This window comes from Phasianus colchicus, chromosome 15, assembly GCF_987193195.1.
Source record: "Phasianus colchicus chromosome 15, bPhaCol1.hap1.1, whole genome shotgun sequence".
Lineage (NCBI taxonomy): Eukaryota > Metazoa > Chordata > Aves > Galliformes > Phasianidae > Phasianus > Phasianus colchicus.
Genome location: NC_143450.1, coordinates 4,209,412 through 4,237,284, shown reverse-complemented (window position 1 = coordinate 4,237,284; position 27,873 = coordinate 4,209,412). Strand labels below are relative to the sequence as shown.

The following is a 27,873-nucleotide window of genomic DNA, read 5'->3' as shown; positions in this document are numbered from 1 at the left end:
CCGGTGCAGGAGCCGCGCAGTGCCCACACCATGGGGCTGGGAGTAGGGCTGCTGTGTGTGCAGCACTGCTGAACTTGGCACCAGCATGGACTGAAGCTAAGAAATAGAAGGAGCTCACCGTGCGAGGATATTCAGTGACAGGGTGTTAGCAGTAGCACCTCAAAGCAACTTTGGTGATATTTTTCTTGCTGCTAGCTCAATTCACAAATCGTGTTTATCTGCATGTATGCCTAACTTTGAAGAGACCTGGTGTAGTGGTATAACAGGGATCATAGACTCATAGAATGGCCTGGGTTGAAAAGGACCACACTGCTCATCTCTTTTCAACCCCCTGCTATGTGCAGGGTTGCCAACCAGCAGACCAGGCTGCCCAGAGCCACATCCAGCCTGGCCTTGGATGCCTGCAGGGATGGGGCATCCACAGCCTCCTTGGGCAACCTGCTCCAGTGCATCACCACCCTCTGGGTGAAAAACTTCCTCCTAATATCCAACCTAAACCTCCTGTGTCTCACTTTAAAACCATTCCCTCTTGTCCTATCACTATCAACTCACTTTGGGGATGCTGTACTGAAAAATTGTGCTGTTCTGAGAAGGCTCCAGTGCTGCAACATGAGTGATAAACACAGCATGCTTCTGGGATTCTGTGTCATAGAGGGAGCTTTAGTTTCGGTTCACACCTTGCCCCCAAGAAGTACATCCTCTGGTTAAGCTCATTGCATTGTCCAAAGGCTGCAGTGTAAATAAATGGTCAGATTTAAATTGTCCACCCCTTTCTGCTTGCTAGAATCGATGGATTTCAAGGTTCCTTTGCTTGGATGAAACACATCTGTTTGATACAAGCTCAGCTAGTTGGAAAGGGTGGGAGCCTCAGCCTGAGCTTGTTGGCTTTGTGCTTTGTATCCATCTTCTGTTTCACAAGCCCTGAAAACTGTCAGTTAGAAACACAGTTATCTGGGAGAAGAAATTTGCCGTAGGTCTGTTTGTTTAAGGGATAATGTCAGCCTTGGTGAGGGGTACCTGCAGCCCTCCCTTGTTCCTGAGGCTGATAAAATCCCAGAGCTGTGCTGCACCTCGGGCAGGTCCTTATCTCTGTCAGATGAATATTCGTCGTTGTTCTATTGAAGTGAAGGTCTTAACACCTGTTTTCAGAAAGTTTTCAGCTGGATTTCAGAACACAGCCAAGATGCATGAGACAACCTGTCGGAGCTTGCAAAGTAGTTTTTTTAAGAGGTAAGATGAAGTGCTTTCAGTTTTTCACTTTGCGACAGATTATCAAAGAAACAAATGCTGGTTGTAGTTCTTGTAAGTGCGGCAGGCTTTGTTGTTGTGTGTGTGCAGTGAAGAGTGCAAGGTTCTGTCTGTTATTTACGTGATGCTTTCGGCTCAGACTGATGGGTGCTGTGAGAAGTAACCCAGCACATGCCTACTGCATAGCAAGCCAAGCTGGAGATAAAGCAGGTGGCAGCTTTGGAGGAGGACTAACAGCCCATCTGCAGGAGCAGTCCTACCCTGATGGGTGTGTTGATCCCAGCATCCCTAGGCCTACAGCAGTCACCAACTCCTAACCAGCAAGTCCAGATATTTTACAGTTAAATCACTAATTATCTTCAGTACTACAGAGAAGCTAAGTTGTGTTGGTCAGCCTCGCTGGCTTACTCAGCAGCTCATCAGTAATGGAATAAACGTAGGCTGCAGCACTTGACTAGATTGTAGGAAATTGATATTGCTGGCAAAAAATAACAAGTAAAAGGGAAGTATTAATTGCAGGAAATAATTGTGGTACATCTGAGGTTGCATTTTATCTACCTCAAAGCAGTGCTGGAGCTGTGATATAACATCTATTTAGTTTTTTCACCTCCCGAGGGAAACAATTAGAAAACATTACAACAGAAAGAGTTCTTTGAAATTTTGGTGTCATGGTCATTACATATAATGAAATATTCACTATCATTTTATGTATGCACGCATTTGGGAGGAAAAATAGGGCTTCCTGTAGCATTACTGCTGGTCAGGACTGTATTCCTCGGGAAGGGAGGTGCCTGTGGATGGCAGTCTTTGGTTTGGGATCTGGAGGGGCTGGAGGCAGCAGCTCTCAGTGCTCCAGTGCTGTCCTAGGCAGCCAAGAAAAACAGTGCTTCATGCACGAGAAGCCTCCTACACTGAGGAGGGCAAAGCAGGGCACATCAGAGACCCATATTTATGCGACCAAGCTAGGAGTGCTTTGCAATCCTGCTGTTTTCCTGTGATCCCCCGGTTGACTTTGACTATGTAGGGGCTCTACCCAGCTTTTGTGGCTGCATCCCTGCAGGCTCACTGGACAGGCAATTGCATGTGGTGTGAAAGGGAGCTGCCTGCCATGTGGCCACAGTGAGGGTTTCCTCTGCTTCTAAAGGAAGAGCAGATTTTGCCCAGTCAGGTCCCTTTTCCAGGTATTTCAAGACTGGAACATCATCTCCCCAGGGGTAGAAGTCCCCCTCATCTACCCATAAAGAAGGGTTTTATTCACTTTCTCTCCCGAAGCACGTTCATGTAAATTGTCCTGCGGGCTGTATTTCCATTGCACAATTAGCCTGAGCCATCCCCACTTGTATTAATTACTATAGAATTAATTTAGCTTGTGTGAGAGTTGCTACACCACACATTCATGTTTGAGTCATGCTTTGTAAATACATCAGCAGCTGGTGAGTTGTGTTAACGTGAACTCCTGGTTGTAATTCCCAGCAGCTAATAAAACTCTGTTCCAGGCATGGAAATTAAAGCGGATTTTAGGTGTCCTTTGGAATTGAAATAGTGGTAAGTGTGGTTTGTAGCTCCAATTGAAAAGCAGCTCTCCAACACACTGCTGCTCACGTGGGGCTGCAGAGGGGCTGCCAGCACTGTGCTGCACTGTGGGGTGGCTGCAGTTGGGATGGGGAGAGCCAGCCTGGTACTGAAAAAGCCATTCCCTGCTGGACTAAGTCAGTAAGACAAAAAAATGTTGGTTTGGAGTTTGGGGAAAAAAAAATATCTCCAATTCTTTGAGCCCTTTATCACTAAAGCTTCCCTTTCTGCTATTTAAGCTACTGCATCATGGCTGTTTCTTCAGCATGTCCTCTCAGATTGTTGCTCCCTCTGGTCAGTTTGCTCCAGGTACCCACATCTCACTTCTTTAATAAAGACACAACTTCAAAGAGAATAGTTATGAGGCATTTTCTTAGCACACCATAGGCTCAAAATGGTGTCTTTTGTATCTGTTAAAAATTGAAAAACACTTTTATTTATTTTTATTTCAGTAGTTTTTTAGTTTGTCTTTTCTAGAGTGAAGTCCTTTTTCTCTTGGCTTCAGAAGCACCAGCCAAGAGCTCTTTTTGAAAGCACCAGATTCGTGGATATTGTAATTAATGTGGGAGGGATAAACGCCATTCAGCACAGAATGCATTCAAGTTTCTACCCAGAAATTGCTCTGCACCTTTGAGTTATAGATAACCACATATTTAAAAGGGTAGCTCACTGATCTCTTTATTTTTTTGAACCGTCAAGAAAATTCAAACTCCAGTAACAGCTTCACAAAGGTTTGGGTGAGTGGAGGCATCAGATCTAATTATAACAGAAGGATCAGAGGATCAAAGAACAAGGCTGAGCACAATGTAGAAAACTACTACAAAGGAAAGCTTGGAGTAAGAAAAGAAGATTGAAGAAGAAGTTAAATAACTTGAGATTTTTCAGATACAAAAGGAACAAGAGGTCAATGAAAAATTCAGCAGGCCTGCAAGAAGTGATTTATTGACAAAAGCAGCAGACACTTCTAAGAAGGATTTGATGAATTCTCGGCCTTGGCACTCACCTGACAAGGTGGAAGACAGAAGCTGGAATGATAGAAATCTCCCATGAGGTGGGGAGGAAATGCTGGAGCAAGTGATGCTCAGCCAGGATCAGCCAGAAAGCACCAAGCTGTGATGGCTACAGTGAGCTGCAGTAAGTGCAGTGAGCCTTCAGAAGCAGCAGCTGCATCCTCTGCACCTCCTTGTTGTCATGCTTCATTAACTTCAAGAGGACCAAAGAATCAAACCATTTAAGAAGTATTTAAATACTTTTCTCCTGATTTTCTTTCATCTGGTGTCTGCTCTCTCTCTCTTCCCCTCCACAACTTCACTATTTCGAGCTTTGCCATTTGTTGGCCCTTCTGATTGCTCCTGCCCTCTGCTGCCTTTGGTCCTTCTTGCCTTCCAGTTGTATTGCTGCCTGACTGTGGGTGTGGAGTATGGCAGGGGCGTGTAGCTGAAGTCTCTGCCCTCACTGCCCCTGAATTCCTGTAACTTCATCCAACAGAGAGATTTTCTGTTCATCACCAAAGTGTGAGCCCTTTTTCAGGTGCATGCATTACATGGTTCAGTGCATCTTATATAAGACATCCCTTTCTAAAAGCTGTTGCTGTTGGACTGGGTGTACTGATGGCATGATTAAAAATGCATGTGTTGCTGGAGACCTCCCTTGCCTCTTTCTGGACCTGTCATTGTCACCTGTGAATACTTGCATTATGCTAATCCACATCTTGTTCATATGTTTAGTGTTAATTAACATAAGCAAGGTTGCTGAATGCTGTAATTTAAATGCTAGGCACAGCTATTTTGCCTGTGACAAGAATGTATGAAAAATAATTTTCACAAATATTTCTAATCAAGAAACAATGGAGAAATTGCTTCTGAACAGCTTAATAACAAGCAGAACGTGAGTCCCAGCATTTTAGATTTATGGTGCATCGCTTCTCTAACTAGCAGCGATTTGCAGCTGGAAAGGTTTGCATATTTGCCAACATGAAAAGAAATAAAATGATGAGGAATGCTTTTCATTATGCATTTTTATTTTTTTCTTCCGCTATAAAATGCATCATGTTGTAGCTTTGTAGCATCCATCCCATTGAGCTGCCTCACAAACCAGAGATGAGCATCACAGCCCCGCTGGAGTTGGTCTTATCTCAAATTCAGCTGAGCCCTGATATGGTCGTGCTTCAGGACATCCCAGCACCTCATCCCATGTGCTCCTCTGTGCCTGTCTACCACTGAGTTTGCAGCTTGAGAAAGGTTTGGGAGAGCTCTCTTTAACACTGCAGAGATTCATTTCAGTGAACACTGAATTCCATGCAGAGGGGAAGGATTTTAAACCGGTGCCCTGGGGGGAGCACATTCAGCAGTGCCCAGTGCTGAGCTGCAGGAGGAGGTGGCACAGGAGCAGACAGGGCAGGAGATCTCACTGTTGGTCTCAGAAGAGAGCAGGTAGAAGCAGCTCAGCGGTTGAAGAATGGTGGTTCAGAAAGTAGGAGAGCTAAGAGCTTGTTTTGTTACCCACAGACGTGCTCAGGGTCAGTGCTGTAGTTTCATGAAGTTCCAGAATATGTTTGACACTTGTTCAGATTTCAGTGCTTTATGAACTTGTCATTGTGACTTTCTCCAAAATCCCTTTCTGATAGAAAATGGCCAGGGATCTTCTCCTTTTTCTTTTCCTTCTTCTTTTTTCCCCTCCTTTCCTTCCCACCTGTGTCCTTGTTTGGAGTGTCAGCCCCACATTAGAAGGACAGGAGAGGTCAGTGCATCCCTGTGGTGTTGTACTGTCAGTGCTTCGGTAAGCCTCAGAGTTGTGTTCCTGGAGTGCTCTGATATCCAGAGCAGGAACAAAGATTTGATTTTTGCTGCTGTATGTTAAAGCAATGAGGTCAGGGACTCCTCTAATACTGGGAGCAGTAGAACTACAATCCCCCTTTTTTTTTTTCTTGGTGCTGTTAGATGAAGTCAGAAGGGTTTTTTTTTTATCTTTCTGTGCAGAAGGGCAGGAAAGTATGAGACTTCCAAATAAATCTAGACTCATCGAAGAGAGAAGATACTATATATTTAAAATGTAGTCTGAAAGTCAAAGAGAGGATGGTGTTCTCCCTATCAATGCGCCGTGTTTGCTCAGGTGGGGTTTGCACGTTGCATTATAGCTGATGGTGTCTGATATTCACTGCCTCCACGTACAGCCCAACACGTGTGGGGCTGTGCAGGGGTACCTTGATGAAGCAGTGGGGCCAGGGAAGCAGTGTCTGGGGTCTCAGCTGCCCTTGGGACCCCCAGAGTCCCCAGACACAAACTGCAGGTTTTCCATTTTTGGTGGATGCTTTCTGCCAAGGCTTTTTATCTTAGATTAACGAAATCTTGATGACAATTTTCGTAGCTCACAAAAGAGGATTACTGAAGATCTGTTTCCTTTTAGATTTGATGATTTTCTTTTTTGCTGTCATCCTGTTGGCAAGAACAGGATTCCTGTTGAATCTGAAACAAGCAGTAAGTCTTCTGCTGACAGGACCTGGAAAGGAAACCAAGAGCTGCCTGGAAATTAGTGATCTGCACCTGACGAGAAGTCGTTCATCAGCTTCAGCAGAAAGTTGCCAGTGCTGCAGGTCTCCAGTTCTTAAGGTAGCCTTTATATTATGACAGAGGCTGACTGAATATCAACATTCAGATGTTGAGTCCGTTTGCTTTGGTTGAGGTTATTGCATGCAGCAGCCTGCTGTCAGCAGTGGGACTTGATGCTGTGCCCACCCTGCCGTTTGTGCCTCTCGAAATGGAATGTGCACAACTAGTTAATGAGAGCAGAGAGTATCTCAGCTGCATTATTGGAACAGAATTTGATGGTAGCTATCAGTGATGTGATTTGGGGAGTGCTTCAGCCTTCAAGTTGTAGTAGTAATAACTCAGACCAGCAGTCAGCACTGCAGGAGCACATGCATCCCTTATTGGAAGCATTCTTCATCTGCTGTAACCTTAATGCAGATTCTCTTGCTTAAACAAAGTTACGGTGGAGTTATAGATGGAAATAAACATCAGTAGTGTAGGGAGCAGCACATTATCAAGGCACTGTGGTTACTGCCCCAGCCAGGTGATAACTCTGCATAATGTGCTCACCTCCAAACTTGTCACAGTTGTTTGTGCCTTCGCTGCTTTTCACATCTTCACTCTGTAGTTGTGCCATGTAGTACTGCACCTGAATTCACATGAGAACTAGCTCCCATTCTCCAAACCATGTTTTTTCTTGGTTGGAAGGCCTGCTGCTCCTCGGCATCGCTTGCTGAGCCAGGCAGCAACATGGGCAGCCCTTGCAGGGCCAGCAAGCAGCCCCAGTGCTCGGGCAGCATCCTTGTGGTGTGCTGGGAGTGCTGCTGCTGGCTGCAGGCACAGGGCTGCAGCAGGGCTTGGGTTCTATTACGATTTCAAGAATCCTGAAAACATGTGTTGGAGGGGGAAAATATCAGTGAGTTTAGCTGCTTGGGAGCTACCTGAAATAATCATTTATTTATTTGTTGCCATGAAAGCCCCTGTAGAGCAAAAAGCCTGTTTTGTCCCTGGATCCCATAGTAAGGAGGTTCCAATCTGCAGGTCCCACTATTACACCATTTAGTCACCACTAATCCTGCTTTATTTACATTTACTTGTAGATTTTGCTTTTGATGCTATTCGATCTTCATTTTAATTCTGTGAATGATTTCAATGTATTAACCTCTGGCAGTAATCACTGTGCATATCACAGACCTTGAGGTTTCCATAGGGACAATGTGATTCCCCATGATTGCTTGCATAGATACTGGGAAACCACTGCCCTGCTCACATTTGGTATTGGTTCTTAAGCCAGCTGTGTTAGGGGCTGCTGTAGCAATAACATGGGACATATGGGAATGGGACATAATCTGCCTTTATTATATGTTCAGGGCAGACAGCAAGTCCTGTCTTCAGAGCCTGTTTTGTGCCTAGTAGGGTCTGCTCCATCTCACTGGTGTAGTTCAGTACGCTCTAGCAGTGAATCAAAATATTCCCAGGCGATATGCTAGGCTGGGGATAACGTACTGAGGGGATCTTTGTATAGAAAACAATTGCTTTCCTGCAAGCAATCTGTGGAGGTGGAGCATCAGAAGGTGTGCATTCACAGGATGGGAAATGAACAGTCATAGAGCTGTCTGCTTGGTGCACAGGGTTTTATGAGCCTGGGAGGTGCTGATGCTCATCTTAATGAAACTTGCCAAACTAATCTCCATTTTAATGGATTATTTGTAATGGCTGCAAACAGCAAGCTGTAGTGGAATATGCCCATCATGTTTTTTTCTAGCAGAGAAGATTGCAGTGTAGAACATGAAAATTATGAATCTTCATTAGAAAGTCCTGCTTCTAAAGTTATGAAATGATGCAATGGATGCTGGATGTCATCTCAGAACTGCTGTTAATGACTGGAAAACAAAAGTTGTGACTTGGAGAGCACGTCCCAGCAGGACCCCACCAGGAATGCCCTCGCACATCCAGAATGCAGCTGCTCAACTGTACAAACAGAGCACACTGTCTGATTTAGCCTGCTTTGCATGGATGTGATTTAACTTGACAGAAGCTGAGCTTACCTAGAGCTGTCTAATGGCTGCTCTTGCTCTCTTTTACAAGACCCTATGATGGGAGGTGAAATGCAAACCAAAAATAGCCGATGAAATTTCCCCCTTAGTTACACAGTGGTATGTGCATCTGTTCAATGACCTGAATCAGATGTGGTTAGTTTGGCACATTTCTTTGAAGTGCAGTAAAGCAAAGTGAAGGGAGAGACCCCAGCATCTAAACGTCTGCTCTTCCCTCTTTTCCTCCCTGATGTGAACTCAGTAGAAATGTTTGGAGTCAATTTATTAGCAGTCATCTGTGGAAATACAAAATAACTAAGAATTGCTTTTTTGTTGTTGTTTTGGTTTTGTTTTGGTTTTTTGTTCAGTAAGACCCCGTCGATCATTATCATAAGAAAGAAAAGAAACCAGCTGTTAACTCGGATTGACGTTTCTTGTTCACATTCTTTGTACCATTCTGACATATTCTCTTTAACGCTCCTGGGCACAGTGCACCACTGAGTGTCACTCAGCTCACTTATTCTGTACATTAGCCTGGCATGAGCGAGGGAGCACACTCGTGTCCCATGCTGGCATTCCCAGCTGCTCTCAGAGCTGTCCTTGTCATCATGTGCTAGGACACATTTCCCCAGGGCCTTTTTCTGTCTGGTCACAGTGCACGTTGCTGTGAGCTTGCTAGTTTAGCTCTGCACGTCCTCTGTGCTATTCTCAGAGGTTGTCAATGCAAAAGAAAGGCTTATAGGTTAAGATATAAAGATTGTTTACTGAGCTTTGGTTCTGTACATGCACCTGGTACCTGGTGTTGGCCACTCCTTGCAGAGTTTCTAGCAGCAGAGCACATGGTGATTGCAGCCCTCAGTGCTGCCAGAGATGCCACTGTGGTTATTGTGGTCCCCTTGCACTGGGCTGTCTCAGTCAGACTGGTGGAACGTGGCAGGGTACGTGTTTGTCTGCAGGGAGGGAAGTTGGGTCCTGGGTCTGTGGCATTTTCTGCTGTGCCGACTGCCCAGATTCCCTTAAAAAGCCCTCTCCTCATTCCCTGTGTAGGAGAGGCTTTGATACACTGCAATTATGTTCACATGCTGCTTTTCAAAGGGCAGGAGCTCCTGTTGGCATGGCACAGGGCTGTCCTGGTGCCCAGAATCTATGCAGCAGCACAACTCTGTCCCCATCCCTCGGGGTCTCCAGCTTCAGACAGCCATGCAGTTTCTCCTTTATGAATTTTATAATTTTGAAAGGCAAGACTGCACTTGGCACAAAGTTCAAGCATATTTCATGGGATAATGCATGATTTTCATTTCAATAATGTCAGCTTTTTCATCCCCAGGCATTGCCACAGTGGGATCTCAAGAAACAAAGGTTGCAGCTCTGCCCCAAAATGCTCATCCGCACGCCACCCTGGCTCTAAGCTGCACGAACCTTTGGAGCACTTCTGCCCACAGCCTTGTTTTGGGACTGACCCCAGCCCTCCTCTCCCCAGACAGATTCTTTTATGACACTCCCCAGCTCCTGGCTGCTGCCTGCACAGCGCTCGGCTCCATCTCCTGCTGCTGGGGCAGCACGGTGCCCTGCCTGGCTCTCCCCCTGCTCTCATCTCCTGCTTTGTTGATATTTTTCTGCAAATGTTCTCCCTCTGTTTATAGAAGAAGTAATCCAGCCAAAGACGGAAAGCCTGGTGTTGTGTTGAAGTTGTCACTAGAGATGTGAAGTGTTTCCTTCCTGAGCTCTCAGCTATCTGTTCTCAAGTGTGACGTCCTTAGGGCACGCGCTGGGTCTGCTCTGTGGAGTCCTGCTCAGTTTTATTACTAAACCAAAGATGAAGCAGCAGACAGTAATGCAGTTTTATTTCCAGCTCTCGCTGCGCTGACTCATATAGGCAGAACAAGACCTCCATCTTTCTTTTTCCTTTTCTTGGGGTGCACAGATGACTGTGTGTGGGCAGTCTCTCTCGATGTTCTCCAGGAGGATGGACAGAGCAGCACAGCAGTGCCTAACCCTGTGTTTCAGGAGGGGCTGCTGTGCTCAGGAGAGCACCCCTCACTTCTCCAAGCCCTCACTGCTCTGACCCCAGCACCTCACTTCTTGTTCCCCACTTGGTGGCACGGAGTGACATTGTCCTTTATTTGGTTTGGTTTTGCATAGTTGTCTATGCTACAGACTGGAAAGCTTCCTAACATTTCAATTAATGCTGTCAGTGCTGTATTTGCATGACAATCTAGATGATCCCAAAGCCTCAAGTCTCATCTATTCCATCTGATTTCCCAGTTTTATTATTCACTGGCTTTCATATAATGAAAAGTATATTTCCTGCAAAATGAAAGGGAGGACCTCTGCCTTTTGAGATCTGGCAAAACTAACTAGCATGAGAATTTGCTTTGGGCCCATAAAGGTGCAGTAATGAATCTTTTAATGATCCTGTTCTGCCTTGTCCTTACTCAGAATAGAAAGGTTTCTTTGAAGACATCCTGGTTTATTGTAATCGCGAGTGGAGAGGGAGGGGGTGAAATTAGGTTCTGCTGTTTTGGAAGAAACATTAAAAAAAAAAATCTGGGGAAAAATAACAGAGAAACAAAAAGCAAATCCCCATGAGTGGTGAATTCCTTGTGAAAATCTGAAGTAGGAAGACTTACTGTGTGTTCTTACAGTGACCAAAAAAAAAAAGGCAAGTGATGGACTCTAATGATCCCCAGACAATTTTTACAGGTATAGAGCAGCAAAACCAGCCTCAGCTTGGTCTCTTTATCACCTGGCTGGTTTCCCTGTGGCACAGCAGATCATCCCATGCTGCTTGCATTTATCCCCATAGCACTGTGAGATGGCTTCTTTTGCTCAGTGGGAGGACTTTCCTTAGTGTCTGTATTCCTGCTTCAAGCTGGGGCAATTTCAGGGAATTAATGATGCGTATTCATCATAAGCAAACACACCTTATATGCACAGGGTAGTGTAGTTGAAACCTGAGCAGCCTTATCAAGGAATTATTCCCAAGGAGCTCCTGCTAGGACCTGGGGCCAGGCAGTGCACATGGCAGCGGTGTTCTGGCACAGACAGCTGAGGACAGCAACGGGTTAAAAATTTGCTAAGCAACAGAAACTCTCATTTCATTCTCTTAGAAAAGGAACATTTTTCCTCTTGGCTTTGGATTATTATTATTTTTTTTCTCCTAGCTAGCCAGTTCTCTACATCTTCTGCTTTAAAAATCAGAGCTGGAAGAGAGGGCAGGGCTGTGGGCAGTGCCCATGTGCACAGCCAGTGTGCAAGGGGAGTGCTGTGCCTCCTCAGTGTGTGCCGTGGGGAGGAATGAGGGGCACAGCCACTCGGGTCTCAGAATAACCAGGAGAGAGAAGGAGTTGGTAATGTTAATTGAGCCTTTTTAAAAACAGAACCTACTTGGGAGCACTCCAAGTGGATTGCTGCAGGATGAAGGACAAGGGCTTGCCATAAGCCATCACTTTTTGAGTTTGTGTTTCTATTAGACAAATGCTCAGTGCTGTACTTCAGGAGGCAAAAAAACAAACAACCAAACAAACAAAACAAAACACAACAAACATAAGAATGAATTTCACCATAGCTTTTAAAATCTGGGTACTTTTGAGACTTTTCCTCGCTAGTCTTAAACATGGGTGCTGTAGCTTTGCTTTACCTTTGTAAGATGGCTGATAATTCACAGGCACAGTGCTTTGGGAGGGTATTACAAACTGGTCAAGATCCACGTTGCTGCATGCCGAATAAAACCACCCTCTGCTGTAGGGTGTCTCATAATGGCAAAGTGATGGAATGAGGTTTAATTATTAGCAGACAGCAGTGATAATTCGCAGGAGCCCATGGGACTTACAGATACGGTGTGAGGGATTAGAACCCAGGCTTCTGGTTCTCGTGTAGAGGCAACCATCAGCATCTCTTGCTCCCCAAGCAAGCAATACCTTTTAGTCTGATAAATCTGGATGGTCATCTTCAGGGAAAAGGAAATTCCTGCCTGCAGTGTCACATACACTAATTCATTATTGTTTACAACTCTTCTGTTCCTCTGAGATCCTGGTTTTTGGCTGTGAGAGAAAGCATCTGCTGGTGAACTCGTGGTCTGGGACTCCGTACTCTTTGCCTAGACTCACATACAGCTCTTCCTCTCATTCCTGTTTTGCATATTTTAGTCATACAAAGAGAAATGCACGCAGTGAGTGATTCCCATGATTTCACAGGGATCTGTCAATGCTGGCTCCTAGCCAAGACAAACCGTTTTTCCTTTCAAGTCTCAAAGAAAACCAAATATCCACGCATGCCCTCTGACTCCATATACCGTGCTGCTTCAGGTTAACAGTAGTGCAGCATCGAGAATGCAGTTTTGCCTTCCCAAATTCCTTTTTCCTGTGTATCTCCCATGTGGTCAGCCACCTCCGTGCCCAAAAGTAGCACAGGGGGCACAGACCCCCCTGCACTACAGTAACCCCTCATTGCTCCTGTTTGGCATGGAGCTGACTGAGCCAGACACCAGGTGTGAGGAGCTGCTGCCATGCGAGGATGCATCTCCCAAAGCCTCTGGTCATCCTCCGGCCTTTCTTGTGAGCAAAAAACACAAGAGTGGTGGTTTTCCACGTGCATGCTGCAAGCTGTCTCATATATTAATATGTAGGTGCAAATAAAGTACTAATCAAATAGATGCTATAGGTATTTGGATAAAAAAGTGTTTAATCTGAGAGTTCTTCAGAGCCTCCTGGAGATGAGAGCAGCCTGAGGCTGGGGAAGGCACTTTGCTGGAGCCTGGGGGCAGGGGGGCACCCAGGGCAGTGCCCCACCTGCCAGGAGCTTCATACCCACCTGCAAGCTGCTGTGTGTGAGTTCGGGACTTTAGCACTGTGTTACCACAGTATGCTTTAAAAAATGCTGTATTTTGAGTTATAAAATGGAAAAAGAAAATGCGTTCTGCGTAACACCACAGCCTGTTGCAAGTAGTTAAGCTGATTGAGCACCGTTTGCTGGTATGCACAGGGGATGCAAAGGCACCTCTGTGTTCCAACACCGCTCTGCTGGCCGGCCGTGAGCAGGGGAAGAGCCAGGGCTGTGCTATGGGAAAGCAGTGCTTGGCAGCTTCTGGGGCTCTGGAAGATGGATTTGATGAAATTGTTCTCCTAAGTTAGAGGAAAGCTGAAGAAACCTGTTGTGGTGCTTTGGTCTCCAGTGTGTGAATGAGGTTCTTCAGATAAAAGCAGTGTTTGCGCAGATGGTGCCTTAATTGAAGTCCCTGTGAGCAAACAGCAAATTAATTCTGCCTTCCTGACTTTAACTCCTTCCGTGCCTCAGCGCTTGTCGTTTCCACCTGCCAAGAAAAATAACAAGGTGCGCCATGGATATGTTGAAATATGAACTGAAGAAAGCAGAGAGAGTTGCCCAACACCCTTTGAGCCATCAAATGTTCGCAGGGTTTTGCATCACTTTGCAGCTTTCTGTCCCCAGAAAGATGTGCACATACTTGTAGGAAAATAAGGTATTGATAGCAGTCTTGTAAATGCCTCTGCTGTGCGAGCACTCAAGGGCTCAGGGTTGTAGTGATATTTTTTACCCATTTTTCCTGTTACGCTTTATTTTCCCCCTGACTTTTACGCTCCAGATGAACGTTAGGGATTGCAGTTTCCTACCTTTCTGTCAGCCTCCTGATGAGCAGGAGCACGCAGTCCGGGCAGCTGGGGCTTTGACGGCTCACAGGCTCTCGTTTCTCACTCAGAAGATTCCCATTCATTCGGGATTGGTGCTGTGCCCGCAGTCCTGGCACCCCCCCGTGCCCCTCGCCGTGCCTCGGATGCCAGCTTAGCATTCACTGGGAGCGATGCGCTGATGCTCCCCCTGTAGACCTCCAGGCTGCTGGTTGGAGCCATCAGGGAAGGGGAGGAAGAATTACCCTGTGTGTTTATGTGGCAGTGCTCCAGTAAATATTTTGATGCATCTGCTGCCAGCTCTGGTCTAAGGGAATCTACCTAGCATTTAAATTTTGATGGGGAGCTGCTCTGAATAATAACAGTGCAGCCGGCTGTGAGTCAGTGCATGTGTGTTGACTAAAAAAAAAAAAAAAAAAGCCCTCAAAGCTTAACGCTTGCTGTACGCTGAGCTGCAGTGCTTCGCTTTTCCCTCCTCCTTTCTTCTTTCTTCTCTTGACTTCCTCTGTTTTGTTTTGTTCTCGTGGGCATTTCACGTCGATTTTGTGCACTGGCGGTGGGAGGGAGGGGAGTGTGAAGGATCAGAACCAGCCCAGGCAAAATAAATCCTCCACGAAAACTCAGGAGTAGCGTTGCAATGGGCGCTGTGATGGGTACGTTCTCCTCTCTACAAACGAAACAAAGAAGACCATCAAAAGGTAAGATCTGCTTTGCTTTTCCTGTCCCTTCTGTGTATTTGCTGCGCTAAAAATTAGTATTAGGAAGGGAGGAGAAAATGAACATGTGCCACTTGCAAGTAAGCCAGCAGTGTTTATGTGAGTTGTAATTTGCAGAGGAGAGGAGAGTGGGATGCGAGGTGGTGGAGGAAACCTGTGGGCACGAGGAAATTGCTGTGGAGGGGCTTTGGAGGAGAGAACCATCTGAAATCTTGTAATCCTTCGTACAGGCATGGACGAGGAGGAGAAACTCAGTGGCTCCATATGCAGAGCTCTTGCAGAAGAGACCTGTTTATTCCCAGATCCCATGCTCTGTAAATCCACCGAGGAGGGAATAAAACGTAGATGCACGGCAAATTCTTCCTAATACCTTGTGGTTTTCTTTCTCAGAAAGTATTGTTAGAGGCAGTGTTTCAGTAATCTAACACCAAGTGTGCAGTGCTAATGATGTGTGTTTTATGAAGATTATCTAGAGGAAAAATATTAGGACATTTTTATAAGGAAGGAAAGGAGGGGAAGCTCATGGAAAAAAATAATAAAGAAAGCGAGCAGCAATCCTAGGGATTAAAATCCTTAAATCCATAAATACTGGCTGCAAAATGCTGATTTTTCAGGAGGTCTGTTTTGTACAGTATTTGCCTGAGCTCTGCTCAGTTTCTTGCAGGGTTAATTCAAAAATTCCGTGGTGCTGCTGAGCAGAAAGTTGAAAGCAGTGCTGGGGGCACATTGGTACAATACAGAATGAGTGTTGTTTAGAGAGCACCAGAAAGAAAACATTGAAACTTTGGCAAGTCTGTCTGCTACTTGGGAATATTCCCTGCCAGAACCTCTGCATTTAGCAGTATATCAGTATTTCTAGGATAGGTCTCTATTTCCACTGGATCTGTTGCTCACTCATACGTATGCTTTTAAATTGAAAGTCGGTATGGATTTTCTAGCAATTCAAAGGAAAAAAATATCGTCTTTGGAAATACAAAACTTCAAGTACTTGCTGTAAAGAGAAAAATGGGAAGGACTGTGGAAGGCATTTAATTGTGCAAGTTTGTGAGCAAGTGTAAAATCTTGTGTTCCTGGTCCAAGACAAGTTGTTGGCCTGGTAGGGTGAAATTTTATGATAATGTGTGCGTATGCATGGTTTGCAGTTGTCTTTTTGTGTTATTCATAATGCAGCCGTACTTACGTGACTTATATGACTTATATGTCTGGGATGTGTGATACTCGTTATGGTACAGGCAGAACTGTCTGAGCACTGAGACCCTGAATCACACGTGGAGCAGAGTGGAGCTGGGCACTGCCAGGTGGCACTGGTTGTGGTGGCACAGGCAGGGTCCCATTCACCTGTTAGAAGTCTGAAGGCTGTGTCTGATTTGCATTAGTTGTAGGTCATTTTTGGGTGAATGTGTCTGTTTCCACTACATGGCTGTCCTCCGATTGGCTCCATTCCCTAACGGATAGAAGAAATTGCTTTGTTGGAATTCACAAGCAGTAAAAATGCAACGTCTGGTCACACGTTTTACCATCTAAAGTGGGATTCAATCTTGCTGATGTCTGCTGCTGGCTTTGGTTGTTCAGCTATATTTATCAAATCTTGTGTTCCCACAGTTATCTCCTCTTGGCTCTGATGTGCTGTCCAAGTGTTGCTGTCGATTAATAGGGTACTCAGTTGGAGAGAGTAAGTGGGAAGAAATCTCTTTGATTTTCTTGGATATTTCCAAAGCCAGCGAGGGGTGTCATCCCTTTAGGTCACTGTTAACGTGACAGGAAGGAGCACTGCGTACCACTGCTGTTGGTTTGGTTGACTTCAGCCAGTTGCAAATGTTCCTTGAGCAGTACTCCAAGGATCCCACCTCGTCTCTGCAGTCTGGCAGAGGGCAAGGTGCACGTTTGGCTCTGCCATAAGTTCTGCCTTCTTGGCTGTGAGGCACAACGCCTGCGGCGCCCAGGTTAGCTGTTCCATGTGTTGTATTGTCTTCTATTGAGTGAAGTGCTTGTGATCTGTTTCACTGTTAGATTCTTTATTATCTCCTGTTTGGTTTTCAGTATTTCTGTGTGTTTATTTGGGTATTTCAGGATTAATATAAAAGCTAAGTTCTACTGCCAAAACAGGAGCTTGAAGAAATAGTAGTGGGTCTAGATCCGCAGCTCTGTGAATACACTATAATCTTGCTAACTGTGCTCTTCCAAGGCATTGGAAGACAATTTGTACAGCCTCGTCTTGCCAAGCAGTTTATACACAGATCTTAAACTGCTCTGGTGTAATAAACTAAAAGCAAAATCTGTACAAGTATCTTGTTTTAAGAATAGGTAAAAGAAGCAGGCAATATCTAAAGCCAGGAGTTTCCTATCCATAAGTAAGGAGGTAGATGCTGGCAGAGGGGGCTGAAGAGCCCAGTGCTGAGCCCTTCATGGCTTGGTGCAGAAGATGTGGCTTGTATTTCTGCCCCTCACACCTCACATGAAGCCAGAAGCTGCCTTAAAATGCAGAGCAGTGGTCTGTCAGGTGCAGGACCTTCTCCCTGGGAGTGAGCAGTGCTGTTTGTGGGAGAGATCCCACTTCTGGCTTGAGCCTGAGTGCCTGGTGCAGTGTAACCTGGTGTTTTGTCTAGGCAGGTTGTGAGCCATGCAGCCTCTGCTTTGGGATAACAGTTTCTGTCTCTTAGATTTGTGTTCCTAGCAGCAAAGCTTTCCCTGGTCTCTGGGATGACTCTAGTTAGTCAGTGAGACGAGCCTTTGGCTTCTGTGGTGATGCAGGGTAGTTCCATAGGTTGTTTGTACATTTCATTACAAGTTATTTCCTCTGATCTCCTGAACTGAAGGCATTTTAATTTCATTCCCTGTTGGGTTTCCTCTTGCCTTCCTCCTTCAGCTTCATGGGCTTGCCAAACAAAAGGTAGCACCTCGTCAGTCCTGCCCTTACATCAGCAAAGCTTCTCAGCCAAACTGGGAAGCCAGTGGGGACAAACCTGAGCCAACAGCATGTCCTCACTGCTGGGGTACTGCTGTCACCTTCCCAGCACACAGAAAAAAGGGTCTGGAGGCGCCAGGGATGGTAAGAAACCTGGGAGCTCAGTGCATCAAGCACCAATGAAGCCAAGAGGAGCATCCAGCCCTAGCTTAGCACATGAGCAGTTGGCACTGGTTGCAAGACGAAGGCAGACTTGAGAATTTCAAGTTGCTTGTATATCCTCCAGCAAACATAAGCAATAAAATGGTAAATGAGTTAGGGGGAAAAAAATAAAAACAACGCTAAAAGGCAGAGGGCCAGCACAGCAGATAACGCACAGCACAAACACATCTCTGTTTTCAACTCACTGCTGAAATAGAGATTTCTCATGTGTTTTTACAGTCTGCAGCCAATCAGGACCAAATTTGTGGCTAGAATCAGCCATTTCCATATTTGTCATGGAAACGTTCGGATCAGCAGATTTGTTCAACAGGGTGGATTTCTTGTTTTGGCTGCGTTCTGCACTCCCTGTGTGTAGTGGGGATGTTTACACTGTGTTTTGTGGGAAATTCAATTCCAGTAGAAGAGAAAGGTCGAGGAATAAGGCATCAGCTGTGTTTGCTCTATCTTTTCTCTCTCCCACCTCCAGTGAAAGTGAAATATAACTCAAATATTTCCATTGCTTGTGTCTTGTAAGAGCTGCAAGCCCCAGCTCTTACTCTGGCTGCAGAAAGTATGACTTCAGGCTGGGAATTGCAGTTTGCTGAATGCAAGTAACTGTATTTTGATCCAGTGTCACCCAAGCCCAAACTATCAATAGGACCCCGACATAGTTGTTTAATTTTGCAAGAGCTAACAGTATGAATTCACTTGGCTTAAAACGTCAGTAATTAGTTTTGAAGTAAATTTTGCTTTGAAATGGCTCATTGTCCAAAAGTATCTGATCCTGTGTCTCACCAGCTATATTTTCAAGTGCATGACTTACAGAAAACCACTATGTGATACTTGATGGGTCAGTCTTAATAAGGCAGTGCTGACACTGTCTTAGAACAGTGCATGTTCTAAAACAGCCTGTTTTAGAACAACCTGTTCTTTTGCTCAGAGGTGCTCAGAGGTGTTGCAGGGGGTTGGTCTTGTTCAGTGCTACACCTGTAGAGGTGATGGATTTGGACAGGGGAGCTGCCCTGGCATTCACTTTGCCTACTAGGTACCTTTACAAAATAAATTTTTGTGAGCTGCTTTAGTGCAGCTTTATTCTCAATGAGCCTTTGAAATTCATCTGGGAGGAGCAACAGACCTTCCTTTATCCCTCGGTGATCTGTTTAGGGTTGGCAGAAAATGGCAGGTTTGACAGGAACAGCTTTTTCCAGGGAACTACCTTTGTGATGGACATCTACAGCAGCACTGGGTAACAAAGCTGATCGATGTCATCACTCAGAAGTGATATGGAAAAATCCTGCTGACCAGTATGTGCTCATCAGTATGTGCTGCTTTGGCTGTGTGAAACGTTGAGGTGTCTCCCAGGTGTGAAGAGTGCACAGGAGGCCCTTGGCACTGCTGTAACCCAGCATCCCTGGGATGCATGTTATGTGACATGGAAGCATGGGAACTGCTTGCACCCCACTTCTCCAGTCGTGCCAGATCAAGTGTGACCGAGAGTTTTTCTTGGAGACTGGGAGCCAAAGCCATAGCATAGAGACTTGCAGACCTACGGCTACTTCTTGGCCCTGCTCCCCCATCATTCAGCCCAAGTGTATTCAGCTCCAGTGTGGCAGCTTGCTCTATTTGCCTTTCCTTCCTCTTGCTTTGTTTCCTGCTTGCTTCCCCATAAATTCAGCTCCTGCCAGTGAGGGAAAGTGATCTCAAATAGCTAGTCTTAAGAGCAAATAGCACTGATTAAATTAAAATAAGCCGTGCATGTCCCTGATTGCTTCCCACGCACGTACAGCGCCTGCATGAACTGCTGTAGTCAGACCCAGAAAGTAAAATGGATGGGAGAAAGTCCATCCTGTAGCACACTGCATATTACAGCGCATTAGCATCCAAGGTGTGTGTGTATTCCCTGCTGCTGGCACAGCTCCTGGTGGCTCTTGCTCTGCAGCCTGTGCACACACGGCCATCAAGTCCCACCACAGCTGAACGGAGCCTTTGGCTTTGTGTGTTCAGAGGCTGCGATGCTTTGAAGTTTTTGTTCTACAATTATCCACGAGGGTAAAACAGAAAATATTTTCCAAGCCGTAACATCCAGCTTTGGTGATCGTCCAACCTCTGCCCTCATCAGCAGTTCCAGTGTGCGTTGTGGGGTGACCGTCTGGTGGCTGCAGTGAGCACTGCCATGCACTTGGATTATTCTCAGATAAAATATTTGAGACCGTGACGTGAAAAGCTTTGAACGTAATGTTTAATTTAGCACAGGTTTTGGCCAAGCCCCAGCTTCACAGCAGCTAATGTCAGTGCATTTTAAAATATTCCTCTTCATACTTATTTAAGCTTTATTTCAAACCCTGAAGGTTTACAATTTTATTTTTTTCCAAAATGAATATTTTTTGAGTGTAAACGTTTTATTGACCAAGATTTCAGAACTCGCAGAGCACTTTACTGGTGTGTGGCTGGGTTGTAATGGGTGCAGAGGCTGTGAGCAGCCCAAATGCTCACATCCTTCCTCCGTTGCGCTGGGGAAGGCCCTGGGTGCTTATATCTTTCTTACTAAAAGTCACTGCACAGGGAACATAAAGGAACAACAACGCAGAAAGGCTCAATCCAATTCCTCAATCCAAACAGTGCTTTCTTGCCATATTTGACACCCGTTGCTCTGCACACACCGGTGTTTGCTTTTCTCTTGCTCCAGGAAAATTCTCTCCTCCCAAAGCTTGTTCTTTAGGTGGCAGATTGGCAAGCAGTCAGACCACAGTCAGATGTGCCCCAGGGACTGGGACACCAGTTTGTGTGGGCCTGAGCCTCTGTGACACAGGGCTTGTTCTTGTCTGCTCTTCTTACACGTGAGCTGACAGAGGGTATGATTTGCAGTGCTGCACTGCAAAGCTAAGCAGAGTGCAGGCAGCTAGGCAAATGGCTGCATCAGAGCAGGGGGGAAATCCCATCTGGGTGCACACTGGTCTGTGCAGGAGGATGGGCAGAAGTGGGGTGTGCAGTCCTGAGCCACTTCCTCTCCATGGGGTCAATGAGCATGTTACATGCTGGGATGTAAACCAGCCTGAGACTGCTTCTTCAGGTGCCTTTTCCTTTCTATGGCTTCAAGGCATCAAAAAGGAGCCGTCCCAGTGGGATGCTGAGCCATTTGGAGTCTGGTAGCTGGAAGGAGGGAGGAACTGCAGCTGAGCTGCTGCCCTAAAGTCACCTCTGTGATGGAGCTGCAGGCTGCACGTGGCTCACCACAGACCATCAAGAAAACAAGCAGTGTCTGATCAGTTGTTTTCTGGGCGATGCCATCAGCTGTAGCACTTTAAATGGCTTAATTTGCATTTTTTTTTAGTTAATCCTTATCTGTCTCCTCTCTCTGGTCTGACTGTTGGTGGAGGTAATGTATGGAACATGGTTGAGAAGCTGACAGAGGTGTTCAAGAAACGTTCAGACATTGTAGAGAGAGACATGGTTTAGTGGGAAATACTGGTGGTAGGTGGATGGTTGGACTGGGTGGTCTTAGAGGTCTTTCCAACCTTGGTGATTCTGTGATTCTCTCCCAGTCTGCTGGATGGGGGGCAGCATGGAGGAGAGAAGCAACCTGCCATCTGAAACGGCAGCAGAAGTGCTTTGTCTGGAAATGCTGAGACTTGGAACAAACTTTGTCACATCTCTGCATTGTTTTTACCCAGACAGAGTTCCTTGAGAGTTACTGCATGAAAATTGTTGTCGAGGGATTAGCTGCTAGATCAAGGCTCTTAAACAACATCCATCCTGCTCCACACTGGGCAGATGATGACTGGGTGCTGCAGGGGTGTGAAGTCCACAGCTCCTGCCCTCCTCCACCCTATGCTTCTTCCAAATCAAGCTCTGATCACTCCAACCTCTTCAACCCTCAGCTGCACCTTCCACCCCACTGCTCAGGCTCCAGCAGTGCTGGGGTTGCAGCCAAACCCATCACCCTGGCAGAGCCAAGAGGCGCAGGTGCAGCTCGGTGTCCTGGCTTTGATATCAGCATCCCTCACTGCTGAGGAACACGCTCCCACTTGCAGACCAGTGCCATAAAATGCTCAGCACAGTTTGTCATCGAGCCCTGCCTTTTTTCTTAAGGTGCTTGAATATTGAATGCATTTGCATACCTGGCACTATTTTCCACCAGCAAGAATGTTTCAAACTCTGCCGAATTCCTGAAAGAACAAGAAGTGACCTGCGAGCCCTCTGTCTCTGGGAAGGGGCTGCTTCTCTGCAGAGCAGCCAAGCTGCGCCCATGTACTTAATGGCTGTTTCTCTCCTATTAGCTGGAATGTATATCAATCTGATCAGAGAGCTTTGTCTCCCTGTAGATCAAACCTCCGAGGATGGCTGACTGGGGGATGCTGCTGCAGGAGGAGCAGCTCAGCCTGGTCTGGGTGGGGTTGTTCTGGTGCCAAACTGTGGTGCTCAGCTGCAGCAGCACGCTGTGCTTTTGTGTGCAGTCACTGCTACATCCGCACAGCTTTGCTGTCTCAATTGCCTGTCATTTGCCTGTGGTTTAATTTTGCTGTTCCTAACCAGCTAGGATGAGATTTTGGGAGCTGGGAGGTCAAAGCTAAGGTACTGCCATTTGTCCTGTAGGGGTATCAGTGCAGAGGCAAACTGCAAGGCACCCCAAGCAGCTGAGGAGCACATGGGCTGCGTGCAGCTGGGGCATTCAGCTTGGGGGACCAGCAGCTCAGGGTGCCCCATGTCTCTTGGCACTGGGCAAGGCTGTCATAAACAGCTGCACAGCACAGCTTTTCCTAGATGAGCTGCTTCTGTTGAACAGCACTCCTGGTCTCTTCCCAGAGTGGGCAGGGAAAGGTTTTTTTCCTATGCCAGGGCGAGGAGTAGGATTCTTCCCAGAGGTTTGGAAGGACTGATTTCACCTGCACACATTGGGTTTAAGGAATCTTCTACTGCATATGTGAACAGAAGAGAATGAAGTGGGTTTTTTGTTGTTGTTGAAAGAGGTCAGGACAGGTAAGTTAATGTATTACTGGTAAGTTAAATAACTTAGCAGTGTCACAGATTAGCTCCATCTCCACCAGGTAAATGAGATAAGGACGTGTGATGTTCTGTACCAGGTCAGGAGGAATACAAGGGACGTCCCAAAGGACAGGTGAGACTTCTGCACTGGGTGGCTGGGAAGATGCCCCTCCTGCACTGAGGAGTGTTTCCTCCATGACATGGTGAGAGCAGGAACAGCTGTGGACAGCAGAGGTAGGGCAGAAGCATTTGTGGCCATCAAGAAATGGGAATATTTGAGTGTGTCTTTTGGCTGGTGTGGGAATGGAGAGAGGAAGCTGGGAAGCTGCAGGGCTGGGCATGTGTGAGTGGAGATCAGCATCACCTTCCTGAGAGCTGTTATTTACCATGAAACATTTTGCAGAGTCAACAGAGCTCAGCTGTAACTGCTCTAATAATTACAGTACTTTGAAATCTCCCTGCATTTTGAAATGTCTCTTTGGTCCAATTCAAAGCAATGCACCCTAAGTCAAAGTGAAGTTACCTCAAGCTAAGTGATGGGGAGAACTAACACACATATTTCTGTTCTCCTCTTTCCCTATCCCCTGATTCTCTGAATCCAGCCTTGCAATAAATCTTGTTTGGGATTTTAACCCATTTGCTGCTGTGTGCGATGGTACGAGGAGCAGTGCACAGGTGCTGGTCTGCGCAGGATGGGGCACCAGAGGTGTACAATTCACATCCATGTTAATGGGATGGTGGGTTCTGGGTTCAGTGCCCGGAGAATAACACATTTGTTAACTGAATATTTATGGTATTACTAAGAGAGTCTCCAACTGATTTGCATTTCGTGGTCGACGTAAATGTGGAAAAGCTGCCAAAATTGTCTCCTTCCCTCCTCTGTTTTCACTGTAGGCATTCCAGAAAAGGGAGCAAAATGTTTTTCCTTTGCTGTTTGCTTTTTTACTTTCATGCATATGCGTTTCTGGGACACGGACTCGTGGAGCATGCAGGAGATGCACAGGCTCGGAGTCTCTGTAGGCTCACAGAGCTTTGAAGCAGACAACCTAAAGCATGAGTATAAGTGAGATACTTGCAGAATTAAAGAGAATTTAGTGGAACAACTCTGAAGGAGCTCTTTGATTCCTGTAAATAAGCTGTCTCAAAATCAGAGATGAGTTTTCCCTGGCTCTCTGCTTCCATCTTAGTTACATAGCTGTTCATTGGACTGAAATGGGAGAGAAGATAGCTACAGAATGAAAATGCTGGCAGACGTGAGGAACATTGCTGGTGTTGCTGTTTCCCGTTGACATTCAGTGTAAGGCAGTTTGCTGCTGACATCACTTTACAGAAGGGGGATCGCTGTGAACAGCTTTGGGTGCTAAACCTGCTGTCCCGTGGTGCTGATGGGGAGCACTAGAAATAAACTGGGCAGCTTAATTTCTGCAGTGCTCTAATTAGTCACCTTAACATCACCATAACATAGAAACGGAGATTTGTACAATCCTGCCCCCAAAATCTCCTTGTTTCCCTGTTGGAGCATATGTAGGATACTCCATTCCAGAATCTCGTGCTGGCACACATCTTGTTTTCCCTAAGCCTCGGCTTCTAAACTTCAGCAAGCAGATGAAAAATGTGAGACTGCCTTCTGCAGAATCCTCTCAGTGTAGGAGGGCAGCTTGAAGGCACAGAGCGACTGCCCAGTAAAATGCCAGCTTTAATGGTGCTGGATTCAGGCTGGGAAGTTTGGGGCTGGTAATTCTCCACCTTTCATTTCACCTGCAGTTGTACTCTTGGTGTTGCAGGCGGGCAGAGACAATTCACACGCAGGTTAATTCACTAATTTACAGGCTCTCGCTTCCCTTGTTGGCAATAACCTACTTCAAGGAGTGGAAGCTGCTCAGGCTGCAGCAGTGCAGCATCCTGCCAGGTGATGAGAGCTGGGGCTGTTTCCACCTCCCTGGGATCCATTCTTCAGGGATGGTGCAGAAGCACCGGCAGGAGAGCATGGAGGAGAACGTTAAGCAGCAAATGTGGTAGCACTGTATTTGGAGGGAGCCTGTTTTGGCAACTGACAGGCAAATTGCAGATCACTAACAGCCACGTGTTGGATGGGTTGTTAGCCCCAGCACTAGAGATGCTCAGAGTGAAGCCCTGCTGGTGTTCTGGCCCAGCTCAGCTCCTCACTGCTGCTGGGTGCTGCTGGGAAGCTGCGTGTGCTGCACCGCGCGGTTCTCTGACAGAGAATGTTGCCGAATGTATACAGTTTGTAAGTCAGAAGTTGCTGGTGTTGTTGGAAAGGGATCTTGTCTGTTTCTAATGCAGCCTTTACAGAGAGGTAATAGATTTTCCTTCTTTTTTTTTTTTCTGTTATAATTTTAAGCAGGTATGGCAGGAAGAAGAGTGATTGCTAAGGAGAAAAATCTGTAGCTAGAAAGCTTCACAAGCGCTGTCCCTGTGTGTTCTGCTTCTTCATTTCATCTTTTGCAGTAAGCTGATTAGATTTTGCCTGGGCTCAAGCCAATAAGCCTTTTGGAATGGAAGGCTCAGTTTAAGCCCTCAAAAAGAAGTCTGAAGTCCAGTCCCAGGCCTCACTTGGCAGGGTGGGCTGTCTTTACTTTCTGAGCTCTGGGGACAAGCTAAGGCAAGAAGATGAGGAATTAGGTTTTTGCCTTTGGCTAAAGGTACTTTCCCTCCCTGGGTGCCATGCTGGAGCCCAGCTGCCTGGGGAGGTGACTGACAGAAGGAGAAGAAGCTGCAGTTGGGGTTGTTTGGGGTTATCCTGGAGAGTGTGTGGGAAGGGAAGGTCCTGAGCAATGAAGGGCAATGACTGTTCATGGCGAGAGGAGGATCTGCATCTCTGAACACCAACGTGAAGTAAAAGGCAGGAGCCCAGGTGTTTGGTTGCTGTGTGTGATGTTAGTCCCTTGCTAGGGCAGTCACCTTTGCCTCACAAGCATTTGCATGTTTATAAGCTTAAATACAGTCTAACAACAGATGCTACACAACTAGCTTAGCATTTTTATATGGATACAAGCAAATCACTTCAAGGGAGAAGGGGGACTTTATTTCTGTTTTAAAAAACTGGTATGACTTTTTGGTATCAACATCATTTCTGTGTTTTTCTCCATTCTTAATTGAGGAAATAGCTATTTAGTAGCAACCTGTAAAAGGAAAACACAAATATACAGCTGGGCTGCAAGGCTGCTGTGGGGCTGGATTGCAGTTGGGGAGGAAAGCGGCTCTCTGATGGGTATCTCAGTTCTTCTCACTGTTCACTTGGTGTTATTCTAAGCACTCTGTCTCATGTGCCAGAAGTGAGGAGCTCGCTGGACAGGCAGTGACTGATGTAGGCTGGGCTATTGTGTTACTCTGTATAAAGAGAAGATTCGGGTATTGGAAACCTTGGGGTCTATTATTATCTGGAGCTGTGCGAGATGGGACAGGTGGGGACCAGAGCTCAGGGCATGGCAGTGAGCTGTGTTGGTTTTCCATGCATGGTGACTGGGGCTGCAGCACGCAGTGCAGCACGTGTGCAGCCCATCCCCAGCCTGGTGCCAGAACTTGCTGCCTGTAATCCAAGTTGCTCAGCATTATTTGTTCTCACTCTGTGCACCATGCTCAGTGCACAGCACTTAACCTAAAAAGTTAAGGTTGAGATTCATCCTTATAAATCCTTACCTGCTGGGCTTGATGCACCCATGTGTGCCACCACAGCCCCCTCCTAGCACTGTCCTTTACCATCTGGGAAGCAGTGCAGTCCCATCAGCTCTTGAACTCAGGCACATCCTGCAGGCACCAAAGCTTTCTGTGGCGAAATCACCAAGGATAAATTCTTTGGATGCTGTGGAAAGTGCCAATGCTATGTTCCTGTCCATGTACACACAGGGGTTGTGCTGTGGGCTGGCCAAACTGCATGTGGGGGGTGGGCTGCTCCCATCACTATGGCCAAGGCTTGCTGGGGTCTGGTGGTTTCCCTGCAGGATTGGTGCACTGGGAGCTGCCTGAGGCATCCCCGGGGGCCTTTAATAAGCACTTAAGTACCTTCTGCTCTTCCAGCTTCAAACCTGCTGTATTTGGAATAATAAAAGGGCCCTGGTGAGGAAGTTGCTCCCAATGCAGATTCTGCTGTTCTGCTGCCAAAGCCTTGGGCTGCCCTCCAGGCATTTCGGCACTGATTATTTTAATTGCTTCTTGATTTCAGAATCCTGCTCTTTTCTAAACCGTTCTTTTTCATTTTCTACATTTTTCCTGCCATGTGATTCTCATTCATTTCTCCCTATCTGCATTCCCAAACCTCGCATTCTCAGGGCTTTTTTTACCCCTCCTACCTCTGTCCCTGCTGCAGGAGCTGAGTTCCTCTGCACTGCTGCCTCTGTGTCTGCCCTTACTGCCTTTGTGCAGCGTTCAGATGGCTCCCGGCTTCACCTCTGTGCAGCTTTGGTTTCTCCCTCACTGCAGGAGCTCTGCTTTTTTAATAGGGTTTCAGGTACCTAAAAGAACAGAAGCAGTAATGAACTCAAGTGTAATTCCTCCTGCAAAGCCCTGTGGTGGTGATCTGTTGAGCAGCTGTACCTGCACTGTGTGCATGAAGCTCTGGGCCATGCAGATGGAGTCAGCTGGGTGCCATCCCAGGGCCTTTGGAGCACTTCAACCTGACGGAGGTTGTGTGGTTTGTTGGGTGTAACAGCTTCGTGTTCCTGGGGCTGGATGTTATCCCCAGTGAGCTGCTTCCAAGCACATCTTTCTGACAGCCCAAAACCATGATGGAGAAGCTTGGTGTTCCTGCTTTGTACCAGACTGGATAAACTCGTTCTCCATAATTACAATATACTCACTTGTGGCATTGGCATTTCCCATACCAATGATTAATTCCTTTATTTTACAGATTCTTAGATGCCTAACACAGCATTCTGAGTGTGAGAGACTTTGTCTACGATGTGTCTTGCTGAATTGGCTTGTGACGTGCAGAGATGGCTTAGGCTGAGGATCATTGTGTGCTGCTCGTGTCAGTTCAATGTGGGGACACCGAGTGACAGCAAATGACAGCTGTGGGGACAC

General features: G+C 46.4%; 1 protein-coding gene across 3 annotated transcripts in view; it reads left to right on the top strand.

The window, feature by feature from the left end:
- The window catches only part of KCNIP1 (potassium voltage-gated channel interacting protein 1), a 299,615-nt gene that overhangs the window by 99,646 nt on the left and 172,096 nt on the right, over window positions 1-27,873 (top strand). The window contains exon 1 of one of the 3 annotated variants that reach the window (XM_090150795.1): window positions 14,439-14,726. The exons of the other annotated variants lie outside the window; for them this stretch is intronic. Within the exon in view, the coding sequence (XP_090006921.1) occupies window positions 14,666-14,726 (61 nt within the window). The 5' untranslated portion in view covers window positions 14,439-14,665. Of the gene's footprint in view, window positions 1-14,438; window positions 14,727-27,873 lie in introns of those variants that run through there. 3 annotated transcript variants of the gene reach the window in all.